Here is a 20,911-nt window from a genome sequence, read left to right as displayed (position 1 = left end):
GGGACCACTGAGTCAGAAGTGTGTTGAGGACCGGAGAGTGTAAGTTTAGTACTTTGCCCACCATACCTCCTCCCTGATGTGAAGGGGGGAGCACTCCCTTGGCCCCAGACCCTGAGCTGAATGCCTCTTTGCCTCCAAGTCCCACCCAATCATGCCCCTGTCTCTGGACCCCATGAAGGGCCTCTTCAGAGCCGTCGGTTTCAAAATAGTCCTAGAGTGCAGACTTGGAGAGCAAGCCCCCTTCTCAAGCGCCTGTTTCCTGATTGGCCAACTGCCCGGCCCCCTGTGGTAGCCACAGTTCTTCTAGCTGCAAGTGCCACAGACCCCACTCCAAGCTAGCTTAAGCAAAACTCAAAGGAGGTTTCTGGATTGTGTAACTGAGAGGCCCACAGTTAGAACAACAGGTTCAGGTATGTCTGTATCCAGGGTCTCAAATGACATCTCTAGGATGAGACGTCCTATCGGGTCGCTTTTCTCAGTGCTGGCTTTGCTCTCAGGCAGGTGCTCCCCTGTCACTGCTCCAGGCTTACATTCTCCCAGTCTGACTGCCCCAGTGGAGTGGGAAAAAAAGGCAAATGCTTTTTTTCCCTGGATAACCCAACCAAACATCCAAGCTAAAGTTTCATTGGCTGAGTCTGGCTAATTTGCCCACCCCTTATGACAAATCTTAAGTTCTGATTAGCTGGGTCTGGATCATGTGCGCACTCTGAACCATTCCCTTATTTATGGTTGTCTGGACTTGAGATACATTTTTTTCTCTCTTAAAAGAAAATCAAGACTGTTACCCCATGAAAGGGGCTGCTCAGGAAACCTTATGGAGCCCTCTAGGGCTCCTGCAACATGGTTGCCTGGGTGCCTCCAAGTAAACAGAACATCATCTTCACTAGTGTTGGGAGCCACACAAAGACAACAAGATGGCCACAGTTCATGAGGTTCCTGCTTCACTTCCTGGAGATTAGCTGCGAGCCCGCGCGCGCCAACAAGAAAGCCCGCGCGCGCCAAGAGATACTCTTCTCCCCCTCCTTCCCCATTATCATATACCAATCAGAATGTAACTCGCTGCGCCATCCCTGCTATGCAGCCAATCCCCTGCTTACAAGTATCCTATGGCCCACTCTGCCCCTGAACACTGGTGTATATCTACCCCCGTCTTACAATAAAATTTGAGGGCTTGATCAGAATACTGTCTTGCCTTCGCTCTTCTCTCGCCCCCATTTTCTTTCAGGTCGGATCCCCCTCGTCCCCACAAATAACTAGGTCCCGCTGGACGGGACAAGTGGCGCCCAACGTGGGGCTCGAGGCGCGGATCCTTCGCAGGCGGACCCCCGAGTAAGATATCGTCTGGCCAGACCCCTTCTTGATGAAACAATAGGAGACGCCTTTCGCCGCTCACGGAGGTCGTCGTCCCTGGTGAGTACCGGCCGCCTTACAAGAAAATGGGAACTAAATTAAGTAAAGAAGCGGTCTTCATAAGAGACCTAAAAAGTTCACTTAGGGAGAGAGGAGTTCGAGTTAAAAAGAAAGACTTGGTAAAGTTTTTTATTTTTGTTGATGAAGTCTGTCCGTGGTTTATCATTAATGGCCCCGAAATTCATCCTAAAAAATGGCAGAAAGTAGGTAGAGATTTAAATGATTATCTTATCAAAAACGGCCCTGACTCTGTTCCTGTTTCAGTATTTTCCTATTGGGGTCTTATCAGAGATATTGTTGAAAATACTGACCCTGATAAACGTCAACTCTTGTCAGTGGCAGAATATTGCCTCCGCCCCCTATCTCGGGCGGCCTCAAAATCGTCTCTTTCGAGTGATCCCCCTGCCCCAAAATCAGCTAAATCCCCCTCCCCTAGCCCGACACCATCTTTGCTCGGTGCCCTCCATGATACCCCTCCCAAATGTTGCATTTATCCGCCTCTCCCTCGAGATTCGGACTTTGTCGATACACAAAAGGTTTTTCCAGTCGTGACTAAGAGCCAAAATGGCGAGCCTTTAGATCCGAGAGACGCGGCTGAACTAGAAGACGAAGCGGCCAAGTATCACAACCCAGATTGGCCTCTTGCCGCCCCGTCGCTTAACCCCCCTTCTTACACACCCCCAGTTTTGAAAAGAGCCTCTTACACTCCCTCTATTCAGCCTCCCAATGTTTGCGCCCCGGCCTTTTTGCCCCCGTCGGCCCCTCCGCTACCCCCTCCGGCTCCCGGTCCTGTTAGCCCCCCTACCAGCACTGAAGACCTAATAGCACAGATAGTAGAACAAAGAATAACTTGCCATCTCCAAAAATTAGTTGTCTCCCAACCAGTTCGTCCCGCATTATATTCGCAAAGGGGCCTCTCTAAGAAACCGCTTACAGCCACAAAACCTAAAAAACAACCTAAAAAACTGCTCTTTCCTGTTCTTACCCGGGCCTCCGCCCGCTCTGGCCCCACCTCCACAACACATAGCCCGGAGGAGGGCGATCTTGAAAGCGACGGCGAAGACGCCCCTGCTGCTCAGGAAATAGAAAGTGAGGGAGAGGAGCAGGCTGAGCCAGAGCCGGCCAGCCTGCTGATGGCCCTAGAGAATTTCACAAAATCCATTTCAAAAGCTTAAAAGAGCTGAACGCGGCCGTTAAAGCTTATGGCCCCAATGCCCCTTTTACCCTTTCTGTTCTTGATTCGCTGTCTCGAGGAGGACATTTACTCCCAGGTGAATGGCTGCGTATAGTCCAGGCTGTGCTTACCCGTGGTCAGTTTTTAACTTGGAAGGCAGATTTTGCTGACCGCTGTCAGACCATCGCTGCTGCCAATGTAAAAGACCCTCATTCCCCAACAGCGTCCTGGACTTTTGATAAGCTTACGGGACAGGGCAGATATATCTCTGAAACCAGGCAGCAGCGCCTTCCCCTTGGTCTTTTATCTCAAGTGAAAGATGCCGCTTTGGGCGCTTGGATATCACTCCCTGCTTCCGGGACTGCTAACACTCCTCTAACTAAGATCACTCAAAGCTCGCAAGAAGACTATAGCGAATTTGTTAGCAGACTGTTAGAGGCCGCCGAAAGGACCCTTGGTTCCGCGGCTGCCAATGATAAGATTGTAAAACAGCTAGCCTATGAAAACGCCAATTCGGCATGTCGAGCCGTCCTCCGCGGTAAGACTCGAGACAAAACTCTTGATGAAATGCTGAGAATGTGTAGAGATGTCGATCCTTTTACATCCAAAGTCCAAGCCCTTTTAGCTGTAGGTGCCGCTGTTCAAACTCCCCCGGCTTCTTATCCTCCTTCCTTCCCCAAGGGCGCACCGCCTATGCGTAACTGCTTTAAATGTGGACAGCCAGGCCATTTCGCTCGCCAATGCCCTACCACAGCTCCTCCTCCTAGAGTTGGGTCAGTCCCCGGTATTTGCCCTCGCTGCCATAAGGGGCGGCACTGGGCCAAAGAGTGCCGTAACAATCCAACAAATCCTTTTTACAGTACCACAAATCCTTTCACCCCCCCTTTTCAGGGAAACGGGCTGAGGGGCCAGCCCCGGGCCCCCCAGCCAATTCCATTTCAGCCGGCCTCGGGGAACAGCCTAGCTGTAGCACTCCCGCCCTCTATCGGGCCACACCCGGGAGTGCAGGACTTGACCTCTGTGCCTCCTCCTCAACAATATTAACGCCTGAAGAGGGAATTACAATTATTTCCACAGGAATTTATGGCCCACCTCCCAAAGATACTTATTTTCTAATTTTAGGGCGAGCTTCCACCACAATAAACGGCCTTATTGTCCACCCTTCCTTAGTTGACAATGACTATACTGGAGAAATAAAAATTCTTGCTAGTGCCCCCCAGTGCCCTGTCAGCATTATGAAAGGTCAGCGCCTTGCGCAGGCGCTCCCCCTCCCTTTAAGTACATCTCACCCTGCTATTCATAAGCAGCGAGGCTCCTCTACCCCAGGTTCTTCAGACTTATATTGGATCCAAGCTATTACTAAAGAACGCCCCACTCTTAAACTTAAGATCCAAGGAAAAGTATTTGAAGGAATTTTAGATTCAGGGGCCGACTCTACGGTCATATCTCAGGCTTCATGGCCCTCCAGCTGGCCCTTACACGCTTCCTTGACCCATCTACAAGGAATTGGGCAGTCAAGAAACACCTTACAGAGCTCACAGTTATTAAACTGGGAAGATGAAGAAGGAAATACCGGATTCACTCAACCCTTCGTAGTTCCTGGGTTGCCGGTAAATCTTTGAGGAAGAGATATCCTTTCTCAAATGAAGGTCATCATGTGTAGCCCTAATGAAGTTGTAACACAGCAGATGCTTTCACAGGGTTACCTCCCTGGTCAGGGGTTGGGCAAACTAAAACAGGGAGATCCCAACCCGATACTGGCCACGCCTAAGATAGACCGCTCAGGTTTAGGGTTTGAAAAACATTTTTCGTAAGGGCCGTTGCTCCTCCTGCACTCCAGGCAGACAAGATTACTTGGAAAAGTGATGTTCCTGTCTGGATCGATCAATGGCCCCTTACCACTACAAAATTAAATGCAGCCATAGAGTTAGTGCAGGAACAGCTGGCTGCTGGACATATTGAACCTTCTACATCCCCTTGGAACACCCCAATCTTTGTAATCCAAAAGAAATCAGGCAAGTGGAGGCTCCTACAAGACCTCAGGGCAGTTAATAAGACTATGGTCTCTATGGGCGCATTACAACCGGGAATTCCCTCTCCAATAGCCATCCCTAAAGGGTATGTCAAATTAGTAATTGACCTAAAAGATTGCTTTTTCTCCATACCTTTGCATCCTGATGATTGCAAACGTTTTGCCTTTAGTATACCCATTACCAATTGCGTAGGGCCTTCTCCTCGGTTTCAGTGGAGAGTTCTCCCACAAGGAATGGCCAACAGCCCCACTCTTTGCCAAAAGTTTGTAGCCCAGACTATAGACCCCTTTAGGTTGCTCTTCCCCACTTTGTATATTATCCATTATATGGATGATATTCTTCTTGCCGGTCCTGACCAGCAACAGCTCTATGCGGCCAGTCAACAGCTAGTCACTGCCCTCCGAGATCGAGGACTACAAATTTCCCCAGAAAAAGTCCAGGTCCACCCCCCCCAACTTTTTTTAGGCTTTGAATTATTTTCTAATAAAATCCTCACTCAAAAAATTCAGTTAAAGAGAAGCTCCTTAAACACTCTTAATGATTTTCAGCGTCTGCTAGGAGACATCAACTGGCTCAGGCCTTATTTAAAGCTAACCACCGGAGAGTTAAAGCCCTTGTTTGATGTCCTACGTGGAGACCCTGATCCTTCCTCCCCCCGCTCGCTTTCATCAGAAGCACAAAGGGCATTAACCATTGTAGAGCGGGCTATTTCTGAACAGACCATTAGCTACTTCTCTCCACATCTAAGTTTGTGGCTGCTCATTTTCCCTACCCCCTTCTCCCCTACAGGAGTCCTTTGGCAAAACCATCCACTATTTTGGGTTCATTTGCCAGCCTCCCCCCCTAGAGTCTTAGCTACCTATCCTCAATTAGTTGCTGCCCTCTTACGTTTAGGCCGAGAGGCAGCTCTCAAGTTGTTTGGGAGAGACCCTGAAGTTATAACCCTCCCATACAATACATCTCAATTACAATGGCTTATTCAACATGATGATGATTGGGCAATTAGCTGCACCTCCTTCCAGGGGACAATAGACAATCATTACCCTGCAGACAGATTAGTCCAGTTCCTTCAAAAGACCCCGGTTGTCTTTCCCAAGAGGACTAAAACCACGCCAATTGCTGGGGCCGTAATGGTGTTCTCTGATGGGTCCTCCTCCGGTATAGCCGCTTTCAGTATTAATGGGCAAGTTACTCGAATACAGACAGACCTCTCTTCTGCACAACTTGTTGAACTAACTGCAATAATTAAAGTTTTTGAGCTTTTAATAGATGCCCCCTTTAACCTTTACACTGACAGTGCCTATGTAGCAACCTCTGTTCCCCTATTAGAGACAGTGCCTTACATACGTCCCTCTACAAATGCTTCCCCCCTATTCGCAAAATTGCAAAAATTAATTCTAAACCGCGATGCCCCTTTTTTCATCGGGCACATACGCGCTCACACTAGCCTTCCAGGGCCGCTTGCCAAAGGCAATGACAGAGTTGATCTGGCGACTCAATTAGTAGCCTCTGTCACGTCAGACTCACCCTTGGCTGCAGCCCAACGGGCTCATGAACTACATCATCTCAATGCTCACACTCTTAGACTCAAATTTTCAATCACCCGAGAACAGGCCCGCCAAATAGTTCGGCAATGTCAAGGATGTCTAACTCTCCTCCCAGAGCCTCATAACGGAATCAACCCCCGGGGGTTGGTTCCAGGAGAGATATGGCAAATGGATGTCACTCATTACCCTCCCTTTGGTAAATTAAAATATATCCATGTGTCTATTGACACATGTAGTGGTTTCCTATGTGCATCCTTGCAAACGGGAGAGGCAACTAAAAATGTTATTACCCATGTTCTCTCATGCCTGGCATATCTACCACAACCTAAAATCTTAAAAACTGACAATGGGCCTGGATACGCCAGCTCTAGCTTTAAACAGTTCTGTGCGCAGTTAAGTATTAAGCACATAACAGGAATTCCCTATAATCCCCAAGGCCAAGGCATTGTTGAAAGAGCCCACTTAACCCTTAAAAACATGTTATTCAAACTTCAGTCGGGGGGAGAAGTACTCTATCCGAAAACAGGTAATGCAAAGACACTCCTAAATCATGCACTGTTTGTTCTTAATTTCCTTACTTATGACTCCGCGGGTAAAACCGCTGCTGATCGCCTTTGGCATCCCTCCACGGCAGATAATTATGCACAGGCTATGTGGAGAGATCCGATGACCAACGCATGGCACGGGCCTGACCCTGTGCTCATATGGGGGAAAGGACATGCTTGCATATATGATGCTAAGGCACAAAATGCCCGATGGCTCCCAGACAGGCTCATTAAACTTCTAGACACAAATAAAAGCAAAAACAATAATTCTAGTCCAGGGCATATTAACCCCTGAGAAGCCTTCCCTTTCTGTTTAATTTCAGGAGGCAAGGCCAAAAGACCTCTCAGTGTCTCACCAGTTCCAAGCAAGAGACCTAGTCTCTGTGAAGAAAGCGCCTCAACCAGACCCGGACTGGCAAATAATTTGAACTGATAACCCTCTTAAATTTCGCTTGTGTAAAAATGATTGTGTCACTAACAATTCTAATTCTAATGACCCAGTTACTTCCCACCTTCCAGAACCCTAACCCCCATGAACCCAAGATACTCACATGGCAAATCATCACCCCGGCTTCCCAACGAGTAGTAGTCCAGTTAACAGGACAACACCCTAGGGGAACTTGGTGGCCTACCCTCACTGTGGACCTGTGCACTCTCTTCAAACAAGACCCTTGGCACGAAGGTAGAATAGGGATACCAGGATGCGGTTCCCAGAATTCCATGAAAGAACTCCAAAAAACCTGCTTCTATGTATGTCCAGGCCCCCAAGCTGGCAGTGCCAAGATCTCACAGTGTGGTGGGTGGACAGATTTTTTCTGTAAATATTGGGGTTGTGAACAAACAGGGACATGTCATTGGCTGACAGGAAGTGCAAAGAGATCTCCTCTAGGCCTCATAAATATCCAGCGGAAGATCTCGCAGAATACCGCTTGTACCCAATACCCGATCTGCAACCCTATTGACATCTCTTTCACAGATGCAGGAAAAAGGGCAACAAACTGGGAAAACGGGCTTATGTGGGGACTGAGACTCTACCAGAGTGGCTATGATAATGGAGTCTTGTTTATGCTCAGGCTTAGGGTAGAGCCTCTTCCGGCTGTCCCAGTAGGACCCAACACTGTCTTGCGAGACCAGCCGCGTCTCCCAGCCCCACCCGCGCCGACCCTAGCCCCACCTGCAGACGCTGCCACCCCTTCCTTCGCCTCCACTCTTACCCGCACCACCTCCTTCAGACCCACCTTCCTTCCTAGCACCGGACAGCGCCTTCTCAACCTCCTTGAAGGAGCCTTCCGAGTTCTAAATACCACCAACCCAAATATTACCAAATCCTGTTGGTTATGCTTTTCCTCTTCACCTCCTTACTATGAAGGACTAGGATTGTTAGGCAATTTTAACAATACGACCAGCCACGAAGCCTGTGGCTGGGGCATGCAGAAGTTAACCCTGACTGAGATAACTGGAAAAGCTACATGTTTAGGAACAATTCCCTCAACCCATAAGAGTCTGTGTAATAACACCATACCCATAGTTACCTCGAGTGAATCTAGATATCTAGTCCCTCCCCGTCAAGGATGGTGGGCTTGTAACACTGGACTAACACCGTGTGTTTCCACCTCTGTTTTCAATTTCTCCCATGATTTCTGTGTTATGGTTCAACTAGTGCCGAGACTTATATATCATGATGATCCCTCATTTGTCACTGAGTTCGACCCTAAAAATAGGTACAAGAGAGAATTAGTCTCGTTGACCCTAGCCACATTAGTGGGAGTAGGAATTGCAGCAGGAGTAGGAACAGGGACAGCTGCCATCATCCAGGGGAACCAAAACTATGAAGGGCTGAGAACCGCCATTGACGACGATCTAAAAACCATAGAACAATCTATTACCAAACTTGAAGAATCTCTGACTTCCCTTTCTGAAGTCGTCTTGCAGAATAGACGGGGGCTAGATCTACTGCTCCTAAAAGATGGAGGACTGTGTGCAGCTTTAAGAGAAGAATGCTGTTTTTATGCAGACCACTCCGGAATAATAAGAGATTCAATGTCAAAGCTTAGAGAAAGGCTAGACCAGAGAAAGAGAGAGCGAGAAGCTAGCCAAGGTCCCTTTGAGTCCTAGTTCACTAAGTCCCCATGGCTCACAACTCTGATCCCCACCATCCTTGGACCCTTAGCAGGACTCCTCCTTTTAGTGTCTTTTGGCCCTTGGGCCTTAAGAAAACTAACAGCCTTTATTCGAGAGCAGGTTGACCAGCTCGTCAAGCCAGCAGTTGCTGTTCATTATCACAGACTTACAGCCTGTGATGAAGGATCCGACACCGAACCAACCAATGCTCCCGGCCTCCAGTTCTCAACTTTACAGGCGCCTCAACCATGGTACCATCGATTCTGGCACCGTAATTAATGTGGCCCATATGCTGGTCGGCCAGAACCAAGCATACCCCTAACTGTGAGGGTATGGGCATCGAGATGAGTGCGAGACAAAGTACCGCAAGGGAGGGTTCTTCCTAGAACCTCTCTGGTCCTCCCTGAGAATACGCCTGGCTTGCATAGAGGTTGGTATCCATATGTACATAAAGCCTTGATATATTAAGATCAATTTGGCTTTCAGCTCTGCCTCTCCTCCCTAAAAGATACCGAGAGCATTTGCGAAATGTTACCCTGCTGGAGGAGCCAGGCCTCTATTCCCTCACTCGATTAAGGCCCACCTTTCTGAAATAAATAGAAAGGGAGGAGATGTTGGGAGCCACACAAAGACAACAAGATGGCCACAGTTCATGAGGTTCCTGCTTCACTTCCTGGAGATTAGCTGCGAGCCCGCGCGCGCCAACAAGAAAGCCCGCGCGCGCCAAGAGATACTCTTCTCCCCCTCCTTCCCCATTATCATATACCAATCAGAATGTAACTCGCTGCGCCATCCCTGCTATGCAGCCAATCCCCTGCTTACAAGTATCCTATGGCCCACTCTGCCCCTGAACACTGGTGTATATCTACCCCCGTCTTACAATAAAATTTGAGGGCTTGATCAGAATACTGTCTTGCCTTCGCTCTTCTCTCGCCCCCATTTTCTTTCAGGTCGGATCCCCCTCGTCCCCACAAATAACTAGGTCCCGCTGGACGGGACACACTAGATCTTGGGGGAAGCATTTCAAAATTATCTCAAATTTAATCACATATTTAAAGCCAAAACATACTCACTTCCTGCATGTGTAAGTCTTTTAAATTATATTTTATTTTATTTTTTGCAAAGGGAGAAAATTGTGATAGTCTAACCAGCACTGTCCAATACGGGAGCCATCGAGTGTTGCAATGTGGCCAGTCTGAATTGAAATATGCCTTCGGTGAGAATACACGTGTGATCTCAAAGACTTGGTACCAAAAACATATAAAATACCTCAATAATTTTTAAGTATCATTTATGTGGTAAAGTGTTGATATCTTAGGTATGTTATGTTAAAAATATTACTAAAATTAATTTAGCTTGTCTCTTTTTATCTTTTCAGTGTGGCTAGAAAACTTCAAATTGAACATGTGGTTTGCAGTACGTTTCTATTGGAAGGCACTGCTTTCAATTTAAAGAGAAAATGCTCTATATGCTTCCTCATTTTTATCCCCCGTTTTTAAGGTCAGACAGATGCGAAGAGCTTTAAGACCCCTAGACAGAGCGTAGGGGTGTAAATGCATGAATATGCATATTTCTCTGGAGCATGCTGGTAGCGTGCAATGTGTGTGTGTGTGCAGGTGTGTGTGTGAATCTGGGCAGGTGAGCCGATGTGTGGATGAGAATGAGGGTTTTTCTTGAGTGTTTCCCCATCTGGGGTTTCCAGGGAGGGAGGCAACCACTTCCAGGTCAAGGTCAAGACGTGGGTCTGGCCTCAGTCCCAGATGTGGGTGGGAACTTACAGTTAGCCTCGTTGCCTCACACTTCCGTTTCTTTCCTCCATGGGGCCTTAAAGAAATAAAAGTTCTGGGGGTTGGAGCTGAGGGGGTGAGATGGGGGTGGGGGGGTGGGGGGAGGGGAGTGTGTGTGCCACCTTGGAATCCCACCTCCAAGCCCAGCTGTCCCAAATCGGAAAGATGGGACCCCAGAAGCTCCCACAGCTTCTTTAGAGGGCGAGAGGAGACGGGAGGATGCGGTTCATGCGGGTAAATACAGACACACATACACACAGCTTCCTGTAGAGTTCCTGACCACCCTTTTAAAAAATGATTTATTTTTATTGAATATAATTGACATAATATTGAGCAAGTTGAAGGTGTTCAGCTGTTAATTTAAGGCATTTTACATATTGCAGAATGACGACCTCTATAGCCTTAGCTCCCTCCTCTGTGCCAAGCCCCTGGCCATTCTAGTCTGTCTCCAGGTCTATGGGCTTCTCTCGGCCCTCTGATCTCCTAGGACCCCTTGGTCAAGAGGGGTGGGGGGTGAGGGCGCCCCAGGGTGGGACGCTCCTGGATCCCTGAAAAAGGAGGCCAACCTATCCTTCCCCCCAACCACCCCAACTCAGAGATTTCTTCATCTGCCGAGACACCTTCCGGTGGGTGGAGATATGTGCGGACAAACTCGCAGACTGGGAACCCTTGGAGGCTGAGGGGATTTGCACGAACCAAGTCAAGATGGAGGCGGCGACCTTCAAAGACAAGAAACGGGGGATCCCAGCCGAGAACGAAGGTCAGGCACTTTGGGTGGGGAGGGGAGAGGTCTAGAAAGAGGAGTCAGGGGCTGAAAGTGGGGGCCAGAGGGCTCCTTCCCCTACCCAAAATGTGTGTGTACCCGTGTGTACCCCCCAAACTCAGCCACACCTTCTCCACTTAACCAAGAAGCAGATCTTAGCTCCTACACCTTACCTTTTACCCCCAGAAATTTGTTGTGTGCAGGGGTTCAGTGAACCAAAAGCTCCTCTGGGATCCCTCCCACCTTACCTGGCCCCCAAGCTCAGGACAGGTTTCGGCAACCCTCCCACTGACCACACACAGATGACCCAGACTATGTGAATATCAACTTGACCTGCAGAAACTGGGGCCAGTCAAAGGGCAGCCGTTCACCACCCAAGAACCAGGGTAAGCAGCCACCCGCCCCACCTGCCACCACAGGCCTGGGAGGGAACCGTGGGAAGGCAGCACAGGGATGCGGGACACCATGTGGAGGTCCAGGCTGGTGGTGCAAGGTTTGTGTGTGATGGTGGTGGAGGTCTGGGTGGTGGTAGTGGTGAGTGGGTGGCAGCAGTGGACACTGATGTGGATGCCGGCCACAGCTATGGCATCTTGGCAAGTCTTGGTGACGGAGGTGGTAAGGGGGTGTGAAGGTGACAGCGTTAGGGACAGTCGCTGGTGGTGGCGGTCAGAGCGCACGAGGCAGGCAGGGTGGCGATGGTCATGGCTGCTGATGGTATTAGGAGCAGCAGGCGTAGATGACAGAGCTCTTTATGGCGTCAGAGTGCCGATGGCTGAGTGGCAGCGGCAGGCCCTGGACCTCACCTGTGCTTCCTCTGGCCCAGCCCCAGCCCGGTGCAGGCCGCCTGCGGACGCTGCCCAGGCGCCCCGCTGGTTGCACGGGGCCACCCTGAGCCTGGGTGTCCTCATCGCCCTGTGCTGCATCACCGTCTCGGCCTTGGTCCTGGTGAAGCGTGAGTAGGGAACTTTTTGGTTTCGGGTTTTGGTGGTGAGGGCAGGGGCTGGGGCAGTGGGAGGTGTCCCACCCGGTCCTCTCCCGCCCCACCCCCACCCCCAGGACCGCACACGCAGGGTTTCCTCCCCACTCCCCACCCCCATCTCCTGAACAGATCCGGCGCTGTCCCAGGAGCTGCTGGACTTGAAAAGGGAGCTCTGGAACAGTAAGGGGAGGACCTGGGGGCGGGGGCCCGATGGGTCGGGATGGGGGTGCGGGAGCAGACGTGCCCCAGATGTGCCCGCCCCCTGCCCTAGTCTCCGCCTCCGTGGGGCAGTGCCAGGAGGAGCAGCAGCAGAGCAGGATCGCCATCCAGCTGAGCTCCCAAGAGGCCAAGAAGCTCATGGACATGGTCAAGAACAATATCCAGAACTGCATTGCGACACTGAAGACACTGTCATCAGGTCCCCTTGCAGACGTTCACTGGGGGGAATTGATCTCCATGCCCAGGATCGACCTGGGTGCTGGGAAATCGGGAGAGGGGGCAGCAGGGTCTGAAGGGGTGATGGACGTCACCATCCCGGTCACTCAGAGGGTATTTACAAGCTGCAGGCAACCCCAGGGACCTGGGTTCTGCAGCACCTCACCCAGGGGGTCAGGCAGGGGAGTTTGCAATAAAGGTGGAAAAACCCCAGTTTTCTCCTGTCTCCCCACAGACATCAAACAAATCAAGGCTAAATTACAGGACATCTCCAAGAAGCAGGAGAGGCAGCCAGAGCCAGGTGAGCTGGGGCGGGGGGACGCAGATGAGGAGGAAGCCCTGGGTTGGGCCCCTGCTTCTCTCAGCGAGTGTATCTGCCTGACCTCAGGTGTCCACCCCACCCAGAGCGCAAAGCTGAATAAATGAGAAGACGTGGAGACCTTGCCTGCAGCTCATTTGACAGGCTTGCACCTCCCAGTGAAGATAGAAAACAGCAGACCCAGCCTGGACGTTCATCCCCAGTTAGAGAAAAATCACGTCATGGAGACTTGAGGGTCGTGGAGTCGCATGCGTATGCTTGTGTGTGTGTGTGTGTGTGTTTGTGGTGTACACAGGGTAAGCATTTCATGGAGCATGGGTGTTTCATGGAGCGTGTGTCCCCCTAATGCTGCTCTGTAGCTCCTTGCAGGCACCAGTAACAAGATAAGGTTCACTGAGCAGATGTACCAACATTCCTTGGGGAGGCCTGTTTCGATATTTGGAATTTAAAGAGAGACATAGTTCAACACTCCCGTTTGGATTCACAGGGATCACTGCACCTGGTGATTGCAAAGCAATGGAGGAATGTGCGCCAGCCCTTGGGCTGCAAAAATTAATAACTGGGCGGATGCTATCAAATCTGCAAGCTATGTGACAGCTGAGAAAATATCCCTTCCCCTCTTATCTTACATAAACTGTCCACTGTAGCAGGCTAACAAGATGGGTCTCTGGGACAATAGCCCTCCCATCTTCCAACCTGCCAGCTTGTTGAATAAAGCTCTTTCTCTCCCGGACACTGTCTCTCCATTTCGTGGCTGAATCAGGTGGCAGTGGAACCAAACCTTTGTGGTTACACCACCGGGATGTGCTGTGGGTTTATGTTGACTGGGACTCATAACAAGAGTGGTGTGCACGTTTGTGTCACTGTGCATGTGCCATGCGTGCATTGTGGCATGTTGCAAGTGTAATGCGTGTCACAGTGGGTGGCTGCATCAGCAGGGACCACAAAGATGTATCTCTGTGAGGGTGGGCATTGGTGACACGTATTGCAGGTGTCTGTTCCACTGTCAGTATACACACATGTGAGTGTCCTGTCGTGTGTTGTGCGGATAGACACGTCGCGATGGAGGTGTGTGTGGAGCGCACCATGGGAATGCATCATTGCTGCAGGTGTTGAGCAGATGTGCATAGTGAAAGAGGTGTGTGTTGATGTAAGTGTGCCTGGTGATGTCACTGAGTGTGTTTGGAATATTCGGATCTGTTTTTGGGGCTTTGAGAGTAGGTGGCAGAGGGTCTGCACGTGTTCAGACTTGGGAAATGGACAAAAATCACACAGTGAACATGTGGATGTCATGCCAGGATCCCTGGAGACACGAGGGTGTGTGAGAACAAATGCTGTTAGTGGGTCCTTGTGTGTCCACAAACGTGTACGCAGGAGGTAAGAGTCCCTGTGCCAAGTGCATGCCCATGAAGATTCTTGGCCTGAGATGCATAATGTCTCCCCAAGTGCGCACGGGTGGCGGATCTGTATGAGCTCCTAAACATGGACCCATAGGTGCAACTGCTGGTGGATGTCTGTCCACTGTGCACATACTCCTGAGAGCACAAGCCCCTAAATGTGCTATTCCCACAGCTCACGGATGTATGTCCCCTAAGCGAATGTGTGCCCACGGGCATACGTTTGTCTCTAAGACAAGTGAACATGCGCGCGTGGACACACACTTGCCCCTAAGACAAGAAAACGTGCCCAAGGACATAGATGTGGCCCTAAAACAAGGGAATGTGTGACCAAGGACAAAGGTGTGCCGCTGGGACAAGCAGATGCCCAAGTGCACACGTATGTGCCTGAGAGAGACGTGTGCCCGTCGACAAACGTGAGCCCCTAAGCAGCTGTCCCGGGGCACTGTCATCCTCCGGAGCTCGGACACGCGCACCCCCGTGCAGCCGCTCTCGAGAATCACCGCGCGCTCTCGCCCCGCCTATACCTCGGTTCGCGCCAGCGCCTGCGCGCTCAGGGCCTTTTACAGCGCCGTAAAGCAGCGCGGCCGAAGCAGCGGCTTCAGTTCCCGGTGAGACCCGCCGGCTCGCGACCCCTGCCGGAGCTCGTTCGCTCCCCGACCCCCCCACTCAAGCCCCACTGCACGATCCCGGTGCCCGGTCCGCCCGCTTCGGCCCTCCCAGGGGGCCGCGAAGAGGGTGGGCTCCGCCCGGGCTCGGGGCTCGGGTTTGCGGCCTTCCCGATGCTGCCCGGTGGAGGGTCTCAGCGCTCCGCTCCCGTCTCGCGGCTCGGCCCCTTCGGTCGGCGGCTGCGCAGTGGGGCGGGGGCGCCCTGGAGTCCCCGGGATTCCTTCCCCAGCTGCTCCGCTGGGCTTCTCACCCCCCCCGCAGGCCTCTTGGGGGGCGTCCCCAGGTCTCTCCGGCTCTGGCCCCGTCCCCACATGATTGGCACGGGATTCTCAGCTCCCCCACCGACCGCACCTCCGCGGCGGCTTCACACCTGAGTGGCCAAGGGCAGGGGGAAGGGAGGGGGTCTCGGCGTCCTCGGGAACCACCCCCCCCCCGATCTGCCGCAGGCCCCACGCAGAGCCACAGTGGATGCATCAGCACCCCCTCGGGGTTTTCTCCAGCAGCGTCCTTCCGGGTCTCGTCCCCCGCCGACTGCCGGGACTTCGGGCCCTGGGGTGGGAGGATCACCGCGCCCCCTCCTGCCCTCCTGGCTTCCCCAAACCCTGGCTCTGACAGCCCGCCTCCCCCCTCTTGTTTCCCCCTGCCCAGCTACCTTTCTGGAGAGTACGGGGTGGGGGCTCCCAACGCCTTCTCTGCTCCCTCCGCACCCTTCTTACAAACGCAGGCCCATCCGCGTCTCGGAGGCGTGCAGCGTGCATGACATCGGCGCTCCCCGAGGGCGTGGGGCTCCAAGGGTTTCCAGTGCCCCCTCCTGGTTTGCCCCATGTTGTCTGTCTGTTGCCCCCAAGCCCCCAGCCCCCCTGGCCATTGGCCTTGACACACCCCTACTCCCCCAAACTCCCATTCCTCTGGCTTTCCCTAGGTGAGAGGCAGGGAGGTCGTTTTTACCCGCTGTCGCTGCTGGGTCGCTTCGCTAAAGACAGCCATGTCCTCTCACGGTCCCCCATCCTTGTCCCCTCCCAGCCTTAGGTGTGATGTCCTCCTCCCCTATGCGCCAGTTTTCTTGGTACTCCCACGGGTGGCAGAGGGGGTACCGAGGTGCTTCTCACCTACGAGGAGAGGAAGCAGCTGGAGCTCAGGGTCGAGATGGCTTCCCGCGCCCCCTTCTGGTTCCCCTTTGCCCTTCCCCCACTTTACCCCCCTTAAACCCTCTCGCCGACGACGGTGTAAACTTTCCCTGTCTCCCGTTTGCCTTGCGCTGGCTAAGCGTGATGGAGGCGTGCTTTATGCACACGTGGGTGCCCCCTTTCCATTCCCTCCTGCCTTCCCACGTGGGAGGTCAGCGATGGAGCAACACAGAGGGGGGCGGGCAGTGGCCCTCGGGGTTCTGCCTCCCGCCCCTGACACCCGCGTCTCTTTGTCTCCCCCTAAGGCAGCGGCATGGAGGCGCGCTTCACGCGCGGGAAGTCAGCGCTGCTGGAGCGCGCGCTGGCACGGCCGCGCACTGAGGTGAACCTGAGCGCTTTTGCGTTGCTATTCTCCGAGCTGGTGCAGCACTGCCAGAGCCGCGTCTTCTCCGTGGCCGAGCTGCAGGCGCGCCTGGCCGCGCTGGGCCGCCAGGTGGGCGCACGGGTGTTGGATGCGCTGGTGGCTCGCGAAAAGGGTTCCCGGCGGGAAACCAAGGTGCTGGGCGCACTGCTCTTTGTCAAGGGCGCCGTGTGGAAGGCGCTCTTCGGCAAGGAGGCCGACAAGCTGGAGCAGGCCAACGACGACGCGCGCACCTTCTACATCATCGAGCGCGAGCCTCTCATCAACACCTACATCTCGGTACCCAAGGAGAACAGCACGCTCAACTGCGCCAGCTTCACAGCGGGCATCGTGGAGGCAGTGCTCACGCACAGCGGCTTTCCCGCCAAGGTCACGGCGCACTGGCACAAGGGCACCACGCTCATGATCAAGTTCGAGGAGGCGGTCATCGCCCGAGACCGCACTCTGGAGGGCCGCTGACCCCGCGGCAGATAAAGGATGCGGAGAATACCCGTCCCAAAGTGTCTTGTTTCTTGTGTGGGGGGCCTCAGAGATGTACCTTGACCCAGGTCCCTGCCTCAGCTGGTGAGAAAGGCGGAGCTTGTTTATAATGCGCTGTGGGGTGGGGTGGGGAAAAGGGCAGGTCTGACCCAGTTTGAGCTTTCGGATAGTGTTGGGGTTCAGGAGGCCAGGGGCAGCCCTGAAATAAACCTAGCAGTGGGAGATGCTGGTGTGGCTGGGAGGTGGAAAATGCTGGCACTTTCTGGAATCAGGCTGAAAGAGACAACTTCAGACCAGGGGATGCACACTTTTTCTGCGAAGGACCCGATAGTGAATAGTTCATGTCCAGCTGTCTGTCCGATTACAGCTCTTTGGGGTGTGGACAGCAGTTAGTTACACAAGGGTGGATGTGGCTGTGTGCCCAGAAGTAGGCAGTGGATGGAGGTTTGCGGACGCCAGCTTTAGACCCTTGCTATTCAAGGTGTGGTCCGGAGCAGCACGCCAGTGTCTCCCTGAGCTTGTGGGAAATGCAGGCCCTCTGCCCACCCCAGACACACCCACTTGGAGTCTGAGCTGTAGCAAGATCCCCCGGGGGTTCCTGTGTACTTTCTTTTGAGGAACATGGCTGTAGGGCACAGAACATCCCAGACGGGGCCTGCAGGGCCCCAACCCCAGAGTTTCGGACTGTGCAGCTCCAGGGTGGACCTGAGGATTTGCATTTCTGACAAGTTCCGGGGAACTGCTGGTGTTCAAGGCGGGCTGCACCTGGTTCTCAAGGGGAAACAGGTGGGTTCCTTTCAGAATTGCCTGGATGCTTTAAATATTTTAAAGTTAATTTCTAAATATACAGTTGCTACACAAATACCGATTCCTCACTGAAAAAGTAAAATTGGTTACTCCTTTCCTGTGGCTTGGCCAGGGGGCAGTTTCCTCTCGGCCAGAGGTGATGAGCCAGGTGGGCTTCAGCAGGTTGCAAAGAAGGTAGTAAGTGTCAACAGCATAAATAGAGCCACGGGGCACCTGGCATGTAGCACAGGGGTGGCCCGGAAATAGCTGTTGGCTGGGGCTGGGGAGGGCACCAAGGGTACAGCTAGAATCTCAGGTGAGGGGGCAGTGTCAGGAGGCCAGCGGGGGACAGCTGGGAGCATTTGGGGATCTAGAGTCCAGAAGGGAGGTCTGGGGGAGCCAGGACCCTGGTGATGGGGTCTCAGGGCCCGCTGCATCCCCATCCCCATCTGGAGGCTCAGCAGTGGAAGATGCCTGGAGAAATGAGGAGAAAGAACACAGCTGTGGGGTACAGGCTCCCGTTCACCTCCGCTCTAACTTGAATGCCTTGGGCTGTAAGTAAGTCTCCTCTGAACCTCTCCCCACTCCACAGGTGGGGGGTAGGGAGGAAGCCAGCCCCCGCCCTCGGTAAGCCAGGCAGCCAGCATCCCATTTCACAGGTTCCAAGAGAAGAGGTCATTTGCCCATGGCCACGTAGTTCTGTTAGCAGGCCGGAGCCCGATTCCAGAGTGAAGCTCAGCTGCTCACAGCCCAAAAGACCAAGCCCCAAAGGACAAGCATCGGTGGAAAATCCTGAGGATGGTGGACCAAGACTGTGTCCGAGTGCTTGGAGTGAGGGGCTCTTAAGGGGGAAATTTAAACAGGAGGAGGCTGTGTGCAGAGCCAGCAATCAGTCATTGTCTCATCTCTGGTTTCAAGGAGTGATGGCCTGTTGTCACTCTGAATGGAGCTCTGCCGTCCAAACCTGGGTTTGAGTACAGAAAGCCCTAAAACAGTGTCCGAAGGGCTCTGCAGAGGTCTACGCATGGTTCTACCCGGTGGTTCCTCACACGGGTTCGCTTAGTCTTAAAAGAGTCGGGCAGCAGCATTACTCCATGCTCATTTAATTTCCATTTAGAAGTGGGATCAGTGTTAGTAAATCCTCATTCTTTGACTCTCGCCTCATCTCACCCCCTCAATTCAGACAGGTCCAGATGAAGAATTAGGGCTGCTAGAGACCGAAAGCCCTTGGCTCCGTGTGGCTGCCACCTCTGCCAGTCTATCTTTCACTAATTGAGAGTCCGCCCTTTCCATGTCCTGGGTGGTGTGTAATCGCCACTTCCATAGGCAAGAAAACGGTGCCAACGAACAAGATATCTCGGCTGGGTATTTAATGTCCTTGTTACCAGAGGTCAGAAGCCTTCTCCTACTCATCAGCATGAACCACGAGGAAAGCATCTCTGGCCCCTTCTGCATTTGATGATCCCAGGCCTCTAGTGAGGGCTAGCAATTCCGCTTCCTGGGCAGATGTACATGCTGGCAGGACACTGATCTCAATACCCTCTTGTGAAGTTACCACTGTATATCCTTCCTGTTGTGCCTGTGGTCTCTGTAGCTGCTTCCAGCGGTGTAGACATCCCAATCACAATTCCGCAGGGTTGATCTGTCAGGTCTGGACAGCTAGAATAAACATCATCTCCTCCAAACTGGTTGGAAGCAGGGTTGCAGGATTTAAGGCTGTGGATATATGTAAGCTGACATTAGGGTTGTCCAGCAGGATGGCCTGGAATTTGCCCAATCTCCCAGCCATCACCCAAGAGCCCTATTTTTGTTACAATAGTCAACACCTGGTGGGGGCTTTAAGGCTCTCAAAGACCCATCGAAATTCTTTAGTCCAAACAAGGGGCTCAGAATCCAACCCATATAAAGTCTCGTATAAGCAGTGCAAAAGTGGGAATCCAAATTCTACAGTAGCCAGACGTTCCCAGGAGCCCCGGGCACTGTTTGCTTTCAGGGACTATGGGGGACAGCGAGGTTTGCCATCGGCCGTCAGGATCCGTTGGCCTTGCTGGAGTTGAAACCCCAAGTATGCAACTCTTGTCTTTGTAAATTGGGGCTTTTTGTGGGGACACGTTGTAGCCACAATCAGCTCAATGAATCGAAGTCCGCATGATATTTTATTTTCCAACCAGTTTTCAGAAGTGGGGCTAGCAATCAGCAAGTCACCCACATATATTGTATAACTATCCCTTGGTCCGATAGTAAAGTTTTGAGATCTTTTGCCAATGACTCCCCCAAAACTGAGGATGAATTTTTGAACCCTTGTGGAAGGACAGCCCATTGATATTGGGGGGTGGCCTTTGAGTGTGGATCTTTCCACTTGAAGGTGAAGAATACAATTTTTCCTCAGCTGGGATGCAAGAGAAAGCATCTTTTTAAGTCCTAACACCGAAAACGATCTGCATTCCCCAGGGATAGTTGTCAGTAAAGTGCTCACAAGTCCTAGACAAACCAGTCCTGAAAGGTGTGGCTGAATCAATCCATATTTTAGGGACTTTTGTAGAACGGGCTGAATCCCCTCAAGGGCTTCCTGTTCCAGAGGGTCCTGTCTCTTCTGGCAAATGAGAGCTTTTTCTTTTAATAGAATCTTTTACTGGTTCGCCTCTTTTTTTGCATATGCCCAGACTGGGTTACTCACTTCTTCGTAGAATCTCGGGTTTCACCTTCCCATGACTGGCCTGAATCTGTCCCGTCTGCGCTTGGATCCAGTAGAAAGTCAATCAAGTGGTTCCCCACCGTCAGGTGTACCCAGGGCTCCTGTGGGGAGATAGCTCTTGGTTTTTCTAACAGCACTGGAGCCCCTGATCCCCCTGAGTCCAGGTCGAGGCTGTGTCCTGTCTGTTCCACCCTCTGCTCCTGAGCGTTTTCATTATCTCTTT

The 20,911-nt window shown here is 52.3% G+C and overlaps 2 protein-coding genes and 1 long non-coding RNA gene across 9 annotated transcripts; 2 read left to right on the top strand and 1 right to left on the bottom strand.

The window, feature by feature from the left end:
* Positions 1-10,884: 10,884 nt before the first annotated feature.
* On the bottom strand, positions 10,885-11,904 carry LOC118911249 (uncharacterized). The gene is made up of 2 exons (XR_008993015.1): positions 11,788-11,904; positions 10,885-11,336 (listed from the first exon to the last, which is right to left on the bottom strand). It is a non-coding gene; the product is annotated as an uncharacterized LOC118911249 (long non-coding RNA).
* Positions 11,253-14,865, top strand: MCEMP1 (mast cell expressed membrane protein 1). Of its 7 annotated transcripts, none has more exons than XM_036882991.2 (5): positions 11,253-11,377; positions 11,683-11,766; positions 12,204-12,332; positions 12,489-12,539; positions 12,631-14,865. In XM_036882991.2, exons 1-5 carry the CDS (start codon positions 11,323-11,325, stop codon positions 13,218-13,220), a joined length of 909 nt encoding a protein of 302 aa, XP_036738886.2. In that variant the 5' UTR covers positions 11,253-11,322; the 3' UTR covers positions 13,221-14,865. The 7 variants fall into 7 exon arrangements, with proteins under 7 accessions (XP_036738886.2, XP_036738932.2, XP_036738922.2 ...); XM_036883037.2 differs by having other exon boundaries at positions 11,321-12,332; positions 12,631-12,777; positions 13,030-13,095; positions 13,200-14,865; XM_036883027.2 differs by having other exon boundaries at positions 11,321-12,332; positions 12,631-12,777; positions 13,030-13,095; positions 13,183-14,865.
* Positions 14,866-15,014: 149 nt separating this feature from the next.
* On the top strand, positions 15,015-17,221 carry TRAPPC5 (trafficking protein particle complex subunit 5). The gene is made up of 2 exons (XM_036883061.2): positions 15,015-15,121; positions 16,612-17,221. Exon 2 carries the CDS (start codon positions 16,620-16,622, stop codon positions 17,184-17,186), a length of 567 nt encoding a protein of 188 aa, XP_036738956.2. The 5' UTR covers positions 15,015-15,121; positions 16,612-16,619; the 3' UTR covers positions 17,187-17,221.
* The last annotated feature ends 3,690 nt before the right edge of the window (positions 17,222-20,911 follow it).

Source organism: Manis pentadactyla, chromosome 12 (genome assembly GCF_030020395.1).
Source record: "Manis pentadactyla isolate mManPen7 chromosome 12, mManPen7.hap1, whole genome shotgun sequence".
NCBI classification, from domain to species: domain Eukaryota; kingdom Metazoa; phylum Chordata; class Mammalia; order Pholidota; family Manidae; genus Manis; species Manis pentadactyla.
Note: the sequence above shows the minus strand (reverse complement) of the source record. Positions and strands in the feature narration are given on the sequence as shown.